At 43.6% G+C, this 12,538-nt stretch overlaps 1 protein-coding gene across 1 annotated transcript in view; it reads right to left on the reverse strand.

The window, feature by feature from the left end:
* The window catches only part of SVEP1 (sushi, von Willebrand factor type A, EGF and pentraxin domain containing 1), a 125,550-nt gene continuing 113,012 nt past the window's right edge, over positions 1–12,538 (reverse strand). The window contains exons 48-50 of the mRNA XM_081893589.1: positions 10,325–10,420; positions 6,166–6,259; positions 1–3,688 (exon numbers count right to left, since the gene is read on the reverse strand). Coding sequence (XP_081749715.1) covers positions 3,658–3,688; positions 6,166–6,259; positions 10,325–10,420 — 221 coding nt within the window. The 3' untranslated portion in view covers positions 1–3,657. The remainder of the gene's footprint in view (positions 3,689–6,165; positions 6,260–10,324; positions 10,421–12,538) is intronic.

Genomic DNA, 12,538 nt, shown 5'->3' on the forward strand with positions numbered 1-12,538 from the left:
TAAATGGGGTGCAACTTTATTTACAATGTAAAGTGCATCACACAGAAATTGTTCAAACACATGACAAGCAGTGACATAAATGACAATACATTATTTGAATTTAATTTTTTTAAAAAACAACAACAGGTTAATTCCTCTGAGGATTTCGTATAGTAAAAAGAGATTGAAATTCACCAATCCAGCCTTTTATTGTTTCCTCTAGGAACTGCATCGCAGCAGCCGTGCTGTTCTTGAGGGTTGCCTCTGGATCGTTAGGTTTCGAACTCTCTGCCTGCTCTCCATATAAACAGCAAAATGTACGAACAGCTAGAACTGGAAACAGGTTGGTTGGCTTTATGATCCCTCCCCGACAGATCAAAAGTGTGGTTGAAAATATGGGCTTTTTTCAGGGAAAGGTATGATTCAGAATGTCACCAGGATAAAATAATACACAGAATGTGTGAACACAGAGGAAAACGGGGCAATTTTACAATGATTTGAGGAAGGCAATGGCAGCTGAGTTTTAATTCCCTTTCGTACCTACTCAATGAAGGTTTCTAAGGTGGAAATATACTCAGACTTGGGAGTTACTCGTCACTGAACTCAGCAAGACTTACTTCTGAGTAAACATGCATAGGGTTTGGTCTGCGCACGTATCACTCTGTAAATCTTGTAGAACAGCAAGTCCTCTTAAAAGTCTTTGTGTGAAGATAAGCTAATCATTAGTTTATGTATGCTATGTTCCAGCACATGTGCATTATGTTGTGGAGATTGCTGCCTGCTATTGCAATGACAGGAGCAGATAATGAAGGGGGGAAGGCTGTGAAAAAAGAATGTCAGTGGAATTGCAGGACAATATATTCTTAGTTTAGTCAGTGTTATACACAGTTGCTCTCCCAGGGCTGATTCTTCATTACACTTTCTGCTCAAAACTAGACACACCGGTAGGTTAACAACAGGAAGATTTAAAGGAACTATTAGAAATGACTATCAAAATCAGTAGAGATATGATATGACCAGAGCCCCCCCGAATTCGAAGCATGGGAAGTCCCAATAAAAAATTTATAATTTGGCAGAATATTTGGATTATTTGATATGTATATGTATAATTTGGAATACTTAATGTGATTTGATTGGATTGTTAAAATGGAAAACTTAATAAAAATGATCTAAAAAAAAACAAAACAAAACTAGATAGCGGTGACAATGTATTTACTGGATAATGCATTTTCATTATTTTGACTCATCCTCCTCTTAATTTTTAAAGGTTCTTGGTAAAAGGGCTATATGTTTTGTCTTTCTATCCTGTTTGCTCTTAGTATCTCCAAGCCCCTGCAAAAACCTAAAAATAAAATTCTTGTAGTTGTGCACATGCACCAGAAAGGGAGATCCTGGCTGTGCTCAGAAAGGGCCGTAACAGTGAGGTTATACAAGATTAACAATTATTTCCTACCCTTTTGGAATGAATCTGACTGCTATCAGACACATGGGCTGCTTTCAAACCAGGGCCCTATTCAGTGGTCTTCCACAGTCAGCTGAAAGTTGATGTTTAACTCCCAAGTACAGAGATATTTTCCCAGCTAACAGTCATGGTTGTCTATCCACAACACAAATGCTTAAGTGGGTGGCACAGAACTGGTATTTCAAGTACGTTACAGATGGGAAGTAATCTCATTCCCTGTTTCAGGGGTGCCAATTTGAATAAAATATGGGGGGCAGGAAAGTCCCACCTCACATTATTGATCACAATATGTGACACACACCATTTGAATGACAATGCCCATCAACTTGTGTGTGTGGGGCCCCTCAAATATTTTATTGAGGGGGGCCGAAGGGACAACGGCCCCTAGGGGTTGGCTCCTATGCCCTGTTTTGTTCACACCTGTGTGTAACATTTGCAGTGTACTACCATGTTGTTTTTTTAAAAAAACCAGAAGCCTACGGGGCAGATTCAGTCTCCGATCATTTTGTTTAAACATAGATTATGTGCAAACGTACTACGAGCCTCCTGAAAACTCACGATGGACGCAGCTGTTGTTTCCATCCACACTTTTCCGAAAAACCACCACCACAAGTTTAAGTCTGGAGCTTATGGGCAACTGCAATACGCTCATAATAAAAAAATAAATTGCATTGTTTTGCTGCGAGTCTTTGAGTCCTAATCACAGGTATTGCAAGCGCCGCAATATGGAAGTGGCAAAGTGTGGGGAAAAGATGCGCTCACCAGCCACATTACTCTGTATCACAGTGAACTCCTTGGCAGAAGACAATCTAGCAATGCTAAGCCCATTTACACCTCTAAGGAGCAAGCTGCAATACTCTTTGAAGCCAAAAATAAGTTGCCATAGGGCAGGGGGAGAACTAGAATTCAGTGATCAAGGAGTGACCATTAAGCAAGCAAATAGTGTCTAATTAAGCGAGCAAATAGGGTTGTTTTTTGTAGAGAGCAGGAAGTGTGGAAGAAGCACCTGTTGTTCTATGGAAAACACTTAGGCTGGAAAGTAGTAAATTCGTACATGAAATACAACAGAATTAGCACTGGGTCCAAACATCCCCCTTCCCCCTTTGTTCCTGACCACCTTTTAATTTTAGCAGTGGCTGAATCATTTGTAGTTTGAGATCTCTGGTGATGAAAGTTACAGTACTGTGACCTTTGTATTGCCTAGGATCACTTGTTGTAACGGTCTCACTCAGGAAGGAAAGACGGCAAATAAACATTCACATTATTCGCATCAGAAAATGTTTGGAAGATAGTGAAATAACATGATGTATTTAATTTTTATGTTTTTAAGGTTTGATGTTATGTTATTAATAACTTTTTCGGTTGAGAGATAACAAAGCGGGTGAAAATAGAAACAAACCAGAAACGCAAGTTGCGGAGGGAGGGAGGAATATGTAGTAAACATTAAGAATTTGAGATGTATGTAATGAACGAAAATGGAAAATGAATATATATATTTAAAAAGGAAGGAAGGACAGCAAACAAATGATGTCAGTGGCAGGCAAATAAGAAGCCTAATTTCCATCTCTTTTACCAAAACAGCAACTAGTGTTTTGTTTATTTAATTCTGAATTAAACGGCAACCAAGCAACACCACAACACATGTGTGTGTTTTAAATATGTAAGCCATAAATCTACAGTAAAGTGACTGTGTGTTGCTTCACACCAGAGCTAATCGAGGGGGGATGCCTTCTACTTATTATTGTGATGGTAAGGTCTGAAAGAATCGCACAATTCTTTCTCTGTTGCGGGAAGTGGGGAGAGATGAATTTGTCTCCTTCAAACAGTAGGGTTTCCATGCCACATGAAAAACTGCTTTCGAAAATTGGTGGGACGGGCAAGTTTGTGTGTGTGTGAACCAGAGGATGACAGGGCACAACTTATGCTCAAGGATTTGCAACAATAATTAAAAAATACTCTCAGTCGACAACATTGTTTGTACATTTGTGTGTACTGACAGCAGCATATACGATAACACTTCTGCATGTGAAAAAGGTGGTTCTTTTCAAAATAAAAAAGTATTAAGAAAACATCATACAAAATTTAAAAAGAACATTTAAAAAACTCAAACACGTTGTCGTTGTTTAAAAAAACAAACCCTGCACTGGGTTCGATTTTACAATGCCTGTAAAATACCAGGGTGCACTGGATCAGTCCTGGAATGTCCAGAGTTCGTGTTAAAAGTGGCGGAATCCAGATTTCCTTTTCCTAGATTAGCACACATGGAACAAGAGGGGAAAAAACAGGTTAATTATTCGCTACAGATCATTACACACAAGGACAAAGCAGGATGTGCTGTATCAGGAAGACGTCTGCCCTATTATTATTACATATTATTATTATGTCAGTGGCAGGCAAATAAGAGTTTATATACTGAGTTTATATACTGCCCTACACCCGGAGGTCTCAGGGCAGTTCACAGAAAAGATCACAACATATATAATCAGAATAAAAACAACAACCCAATAACACCCCCCCAAAAAAAGAGCCACACTTGAAAAGGGTATAGGATGTCAAACAGATCAACCAAAGGCCTGGTTAAAAAGGAACATTTTTGCCTACCGCCTAAAGGTGTGTAATGAAGGCGTCAGGAGAACTTCCTTGGGGAGAGCATTCCACAAAATGGGGAGCCACTGCAGAGAAGGCCCCGTTCTCGTGTTGCCACCCTTTGGACCTCTTGAGGAGGAGGCACAGGAAGAAGGGCCTCAGAAGGTGATCTCAGGGTCTGGGTAGGTTCATATGGAACGAGGCGGTCCTTGAGGTATTGTATTCCTGAGCCATTTAAGGCTTCACTGTGAGAAGTGAGGTAACAGCGAACCAGGCAGAGGGCCTTCTCCATGGTGCCGCCCGCCCCGTGGAATGCCCTCCCACCAGATGTCAAAGAAATAAACAACTATCTGACTTTTAGAAGACCTCTGAAGGCAGCCCTGTACAGGGAAGTTTTTAATGTTTGATGTTTTATTGTGTTTTTAATATTCTGTTGGGAGCTACCCAGAGTGGCTGGGGAACCCCAGGCAGATGGGTGGGGTATAAATAAATTATTATTATTATTGTTGTTGTTGTTAGCAAGCTTCTGGGAGTTTTATGCCAGCGGTTGGCAGTCAGAGGAAAAAGGGGAGGGAGCAATGTTAAGCAGATTTCCCAGCTGAAACAGGTGAACTTCTACATACAGCCACACACTCCTCTCAATCCTTCACCCAGCAAGGAAGAATTTGTGCATGCATTCCAGCCAGGCAAAAACACAGGGTGCAAAACAGGGTGAGCAAGGTGTTGGGCCTGGAAGTGAGGCTGGGAAGGAGCTCTAAGGGTCAAAGAAAGAGGACCAGAGGACCACATTCAGCTCCCAAGCTGTTGAACAGTGGAACCATCTTGACATGAGCCAACAGTGTGACGCGGCAGCTAAAAAAGCCAATGCAATTCTGGGCTGCATCAATAGGAGTATAGCACCTAGATCAAGGGAAGTAATAGTGCCACTGTATTCTGCTCTGGTCAGACCTCACCTGGAGTACTGTGTCCAGTTCTGGGCACCACAGTTCAAGAAGGACACTGACAAACTGGAACGTGTCCAGAGGAGGGCAACCAAAATGGTCAAAGGCCTGGAAACGATGCCCTATGAGGAACGGCTAAGGGAGTTGGGCATGTTTAGCCTGGAGAAGAGAAAGCAGCCATGTTCAAATATATAAAAGGATGTCACGTAGAGGAGGGAGAAAGGCTGCTTTCTGCTGCTCCAGAGAAGCGGAAACGGAGCAATGGATCCAAACTACAAGAAAGAAGATTCCACCTAAACATTAGGAAGAACTTCCTGACAGTAAGAGCTGTCCGACAGTGGAATTTGCTGCCAAGGAGTGTGGTGGAGTCTCCTTCTTTGGAGGTCTTTAAGCAGAGGCTTGACAACCATATGTCAGGAGTGCTCTGATGGTGTTTCCTGCTTGGCAGGGGGTTGGACTCGATGGCCCTTGTGGTCTCTTCCAACTCTATGATTCTATGATCTCCCTTGGGAGGTTGTAGACTCTCCTTCCTTGGAGGTTTCCAAGCAGAGGTTGAATGTCCATCTGTCCTGGATGCTTTAGCTGAGATTCCTGCATTGCAGGGGCTTAGAATCAATGACCCATGGGGTCCCTTCCAACTCAAAAATTATAGGATTCTAGGATTCTACATTCTCCAGCCCTGTTGTAAGTTGTTGTGTATACAGAGAGGCCAGAATTTGGGACAAAACTCTTAAACCAAAACTACATACATTGAATTGAATTTTATTATTACGGTCACAGATCAGTTCTGGCTCACTTACTATATCAGGAAAATCATAAAACACAACAGGAATATATTGAATTGCAATTGGGTATGACAGAGGCAATTCAGATATAGCGGCAGTTAAAAATATATATTAAATCTTGATCACTAAAATATAACCTAAAATTGACATTTAAAACCTTAATCATTTTGGTAGTACAGCTTGTTCCCTACGTTTTATGGCAGTCGCACAGAATTTGGCCACCCTTAGCGTGATCTCTGGATCCCTGTCCTCTACCAGGAGTTTTAGACATTGAAGTTCGGACCCATTTGGAGATTTTTGTATAACAGGAGTAATAAATACCAAGCGTATGTCCCTGTAGAAATGGTGGCATAACAAGACATGAGAGACAGTTTCGACCTCCATCAAGCCGCAGGGGAAACTACATACATACCTAGAGCAGTCGTGTCCAGTCCAAGGTGACGGGCAATGGCACCGATCCGGTCGTACGCATTTCCCACCATTTAAGCATGGAGACTGGCAGACAGCTGTATTAGAAGACCACAGATCCACATTAGCATTTGTTTGCTTCACGGGTTGCTAACCCATGGGCCTTCCAGATGTTGAAGGGCCACACTGGACGATGGGTGTTGTAGTCCAACAACATCTGGGAGGGGGAGACGCAGGCTAGCCGTCCCAGTTTACATTGTGGCCTGTATAAAGTGGTACCTCAGGTTACATATGCTTCAGGTTACAGACTCCGTTAACCCAGAAATAGTACCTCGGGTTAAGAACTTTGCTTCAGGATGAGAACAGAAATTGTGCTCCGGCGGCACGGCAGCAGCAGGAGGCCTCATTAGCTAAAGTGGTGCTTCAGGTTAAGAACAGTTTCAGGTTAAGAATGGACCTTCGGAACAAATTAAGTACTTAACCCGAGTTACTACTGTAACTGCTTACACATAACCGTTTCCAACTGAACATGTTTTCAGCCAGTTTAACTGCATGGCTTGCCATGATAATGCAAGCAGGTGTGTCTTTTAAAAATAATAATAAACAAATGGAAGGATTCTGTACATCAGTTTTGAAAACTCCAGGGGTTTTTGTTCTGTTCATGTGGAGGCAAAACAAATGGAGGTCTAGGGAGAAACTTTCAGTGGCTAGTGGAAGCGGACAGTTTGCCCTTCATAGCTCTGCCTCTTTATTCTTACGCCTTCCTTCCCATATGTACATTTCCTTCATTGCCATAGGCCTCAGCCTTTCTCTGCACTGTTTTGCTTTTTCATATGCATTGGCTTTTTCTTCTTTTGGCTGCTGAAAAAAAGAGAAGGAATCACCCACCCGCTGTTCCCCCAAACCCTTTCTTCAGAAAAGGAAGGCATGAATTACGACAAACTTCAGGGAGGTTTCTATCAGAGCTCCCTGCAGTGTCATCCGATTTTTGTTCCTTGAGAACAGAAAATATTTACACATACGCTTACAAATGAGGATGAATTTGTACATGCAAAATAGGGCTTATTTCTCTATGGTGCAAACTTTTTGTGACGGGTGCAGATTAAAGGGAGGGACGTGGGTGGCACTGTGGTCTAAACCACAGAGCCTAGGACTTGCCAATCAGAAGGTCGGTGGTTCGAATCCCCACGACGGGGTGAACTCCTGTGGCTCGGTCCCTGCTCCTGTCCACCTTGCAGTTCGAAAGCATGTCAAAGTGCAAGTAGATAATTAGGTACCGCTCCAACAGGAAGGTAAACGGTGTTTCGGTGTGCAGCTCTAGTTCACTAGAAGCGGCTTAGTCATGCTGGCCACATGACCCGGAAGCTGTACGCCAGCTCCCTTGGCCAGTAAAGTGAGATGAGCGCCGCAACCCCAGAGTCGTCCATGACTGGACCTCATGGTCAGGGGTCCCTTTACCTTTTTATGTGCCTGTTTCCATTGACAGACATGAAGGGATAATGACAGCAAAAGTCATTTGTTGTTTTTTGTTTCCAGAAACATACATTTTAAACCAATTCTCTTAACCTGCATGCGCGGAATCCATCTCAGTTCTTATAACCCAGAAAACAGGGAATGGAAAGAAAAACCAAAAAAAGAGAGAAAGGTACAGAAAACAAATAGTTGAAAAATGCAATGATTTGATAAGGACTTCTCTGTTTTTTGATAACTGAACATGGATGTAAAGTGGGAAAAGGGGCAGAATCTAAAAGGAACAGCCTGTAGCTGAACTATAAGGGACAAATAATTAAGGAACTAATCTCACTCAGTAGGAATAGTGCCCAAATAGCCATGTGATAGCTATAGTGGTTTCACTGCGCTAGCTATTTAATTACCCGGAAAATGGGCAGAGAGATAAAACCCTAGCATTTCCTGTTAAATCTGAGACACAAAGACTAGGTTTGATAGGAACAAATAACTGAGAGTGCAATCCTATGGCTGTTTACTTAGAAGTCCAACTGTTTTCCCTCGGGGCTTACACCTCATAGGACTGCAGCCCAAGACAAACTGGAATTCCTATTTAAGGAGTTTATTTTTTAAAAAAAACATTGGCGCAGTCCTCTCAAGACAATACATAATGGATGCCTCGAATATTACAGGTTTGGAAATGAAGGGCAAATACATTCAACTGTGACCCTCGTGAGCTTGCCACACACATTTACGTTTTAAAAGTATGCTTAAAGTTATTTCAAGTGTGCACCTAAACCGGGGGGGGGGGGAGCTCTCAAGGCATTTTAGGCGGCCCTCAGGGACATTTGATGCCCCCACCAGCCCTCACATTGCTTTCCCAAGCAATGTAAGCGAGGTGCAAGGGCTCTGATAGGACCCTCACACCCTCCTGCCTCCTTCCCAAAGCCTAGTTAGTGATCTCCCAGTTTTGGGAAGGAGATAGGAGGGCTCTAGGACCCAGAGGGCCCTCACACCTAGGACCTAGAGTTCCCAGTGCCTCACTTAGCCAGCTTTGGGTAGAAAGCAGCAGGACGCCTCTGAGGGATGCATGCTTCAAATTCCACACACACCCCTACAAGGCAGTGTGTGCCCCTCCCTGGGTTCTGTGTCAAAGTACTCTTGCAGCCCACTTGGTATGAAAAGTTGGACCACACTGACCTGAGGTAAAAGGTAAAGGTAAAGGACCCCTGGACGGTTAAGTCCAGTCAAAGGTGACTATATCAAAGGTGACATCCGATCAGATGTCAAAGAGATAAAAAACTACCTGACATTTAGGAGACATCTGAAGGCAGCCCTGTTCAGGGAAGTTTTTAATGTGTGACATTTTGATGTGTTTTTAATCTTTGTTGGAAGCTGCCAAGTGTGGCTGGGGAGGCCCAGTCAGATGGGCGGGGTACAAATAATAAAAATAAAATTATTATTATTATTATTATTATTGGGTTGAGGCACTCATCTCTCTTCAGGATGAGGGAGCCGGCATTTGTCCACAGACAGCTTTTCCAGGTTATGTGGCCAGCATGACCAAACCACTTCTGGAGCAACGGGACTGTTAGTATTTCATGTCTCCGATGGTGCCAATGTGATTTACACCAATCTCATCTGCAGCAACAGAGGCGTGAAATACTAACATCCTTTCTGGAAGCCAGAGCGCAAGGAAACACTGTTTATCTTCCCGCCAGAGCGGTACCTATTTATCTACTTGCACTTTGATGTGCTTTCGAACTGCTAGGTTGGCAGGAGCTGGGGCAAAGCAACAGGAGCTCACCCCGTTGTGGGGATTCGAACTGCCGACCTTCTGATCGGCAAGCCCAAGAGGCTCAATGGTTGAGACCATAGCTCCACCCGCTTTTAAAAAAAAAACTGCAACGTGGTATACCAACTGGGAAACGTTGTATATAGATTTTATAGCTAAATGGTCTTTGTGAACGTTAACACTGCTACGAGTGTTTGTGGAAACATGCTTGCTGGAAAACTTTCATTGCAAGACCAGTTAAGAAAAACACTTATTTACAACGTAATGTAATGTGTTTAATTAAGCTTATGTGTCGGTCTATCCAAGGCTTAGATTCTAAGGAAGCATAGCATGTATTCTAAGCCTCGGTAATTAGCATGTATGTCAAAGCTAATTAGCTGAGGCACATTTCCTGGGTTGGTGTTTTGGACTTGGCAAGCCTAGCCAAATCAACAAGTGTTGATGAAACTTCTTTTGAGCCGTCTCTGCCTGGGGTGGGGAGATGAACCATCGGGAGTTCAAAGCATTCAAGGAAAAAGGTGCTGGTATGTAAATAATTGGAGCCCCACCCCCTGTAGATAATGAGGGCTTAGTTTAGGGAGTGATGTAACCAGGAAGGTGAGCTGGGATGTGCTTTCAAAGCAAGGAAGACTGCAGAGAAAGGATGCTACAATCATGGAATAAGCTGGTGACTTTTGGGGTGCTGCTGCCGTGAGCCCCTTCAGCGAAAGCTTCAGGTTGCATATGTGTGTAAATAAACCATATATCATAAAGACACCACAGACTCCTCGGTGCCTGGAACCCCTGAGGTCTCAGTAGACTGGGGTGGTATGCAACGATAAGATTACGACATTGTCCCTCAAAGCTTCCCAGGAACAATTATAGACCAGAATAACAGATGTTGCTGTTAGATAGCGGGAGGCACAAAGTGAGACAGGTTTACCCTGATGGCATCGGGATCCGGTCCACCCTGCTTGGCAGTCACACTGGTAAGGAGCCACACAGCGACCTCCATTCAGACAATGCAGGATGCAGATTGCTAAAGAGAAGATGGGAAGGGGGAGGGAGTACCAGAGAAAATAAATGCATCAATATTGGGACCAGAAAAACCACTTCCATAAAACGGGGTGATTGAACTAAAGTGCCCAAGCTTATTTAAACATACCGCATTTTTCACTCCATAGGACACACTTTTTCCCTCCTAAAAAGTAAGGGGAAATGTGTGTGCGTCTTATGGAGCGAATGCAGGGGGGAGGCAGGCAGGAAAAGCCCCCAAGAGCTGCACACAAGCTCTGCACGGCTCTTGCGGGCTTTTCCCCAGGAGGGAGAAGAGACTGACGCGGTCAGTCAGCCCCTTCTCCCTCCTCGTAGAAAAGCCCGCAGGAGCCGCACACTCCTTAAAGGGTGCGCGGCTCCTGTGGGCTTTTGCGGGAGGTGGGGGTATTGCCATAGCCGCGTGCAGCCCCTCCGGCCAGGAGAGGCTGCGCGCAGCTATGGCTTCTTTAGCTGCGCGCAACCTCTCCCAGCTGGAGAGGTTGCACGCGGCTAAAGAGGAAGCCAAGACAGCGAGCGGGATGGACCCCGTTCTCTGTCTTGGCTTCTTTGTTCTTAGGGGCTGGAGGGGGCGGGAGCCCCAGAAGCTCTGGGATTTCCCCCTCTAAAAACTAGGTGCGCCTTATGGTCCAGTGCGCCTTATGGAGTGAAAAATACGGTAATTATCTAGGGGATAAGGGTTCATCAATAAAGACCTGGTTATGTTTAGAATGATACCGCATAGGGAAATGTTCCCTGATACCAAGATGAAGGATTCTATGGAATGCAGGTAGAAAGAATTGATAAGAATAATGATCTGTTGTGACCTTGACGGAAGCATACAATAGACGAGCCTTCTTGTGTTTTGGCTCATTCCCTCCCCCTTTTTTCTTCCTTCTCCGTCTCCTTTCCTCTTTCTTTTTTCTTTCCCAGAATGACTTATGTTCTATGCCATTTACTTTGATATTTTTTGTAGTTTTTTAGCCTTTTCCATTATTATGCTCGAGGATTTTTCTTTTGTAATTTTGGTTGTTTATATTTATGTGTGTTTGTTTAAAGTTTAAAGCAAAATAAAAACAAAAATAATTTTTTTAAAATGCCCAAGTTTTTAAAAAATATGTTTTCGCAAATGTTTTTCCCTAGCTTACTCTGTTAAATCACATTGTCTTTATACAATTCCCAACTGCGCTTTCAACAGCAACCTTTAACTCTTTTTTTGAGTTAAGAGGCACATGAAATATCAGCGGCTGGCAGCACCCTCGACATTAGATCCTTTACAAACTGCGATGACATTAGATAAGACATTCTTAAGCCTCCCTCCCAGGATGTTACTACCATTCCAAGCCAAAGGGGGAAAGAAAAGAAAAGAAAACATGAACTTTGATGGATCTAGACAGCTGTCCGTTCCTTTCCTTACAAAAGAGAGTTGAAAAGTGAATTGTGGTGGCAGATTGCAATGACCAAGAGCACAAAAACAGTCCCTAAGTGTTGGGAGTCTCGGTTTAGCATCGCTGTCGACACTAAGGTAAGGAAATGAGCGGCGACATGTCAAATGCAAGGCCAGAGCTGTGTGTCTGCTCCACCTCTGACCGATCTGTTCAAGCATAAAGGGGGGGCAGGCAGACCTAGAATATTGCTTTAGAAACTACCATTAGAAAAGGTTAAGTTTTGTGATCAGCACAGAGCATACCAGTGGCGTAGCGTGGGTTGTCAGCACCCGGGGCAAGGCCAGTAATTTGTGCCCCCTAACCCGTGGATTTTAGCACCTGGGCAGAGAGCTGTGAGTGCGAGCGCGAGCGCCCCCCCCCCGATGTTGCGCCCGGTGCGGACGGCCCCCCCTGCACCCCCCACGCTACGACACTGGAGCATACAAGTTGGAAGAAATTTCCCTGCTTTGCTTGGATTTCAAACACCAAACAGCTTCTCAATATTTATAATTGCTTTGTAAATGTAAATATGTTACTTAAAACAGTGAGAATGAAGGCATATATATTTGTCTGTACAGGGGAAAAAGACACGTTAGCAGCAAACCTATAGAAATTAATGAACCTAAATTACAGAGGATTTTGGTGACTTGCTTTTGCAAATGTTCCATCAGTGCAAGCGTTACCTCTTGCTTGTTGGA

Source organism: Podarcis melisellensis (genome assembly GCF_964234715.1).
Source record: "Podarcis melisellensis genome assembly, chromosome: 17".
NCBI classification, from domain to species: domain Eukaryota; kingdom Metazoa; phylum Chordata; class Lepidosauria; order Squamata; family Lacertidae; genus Podarcis; species Podarcis melisellensis.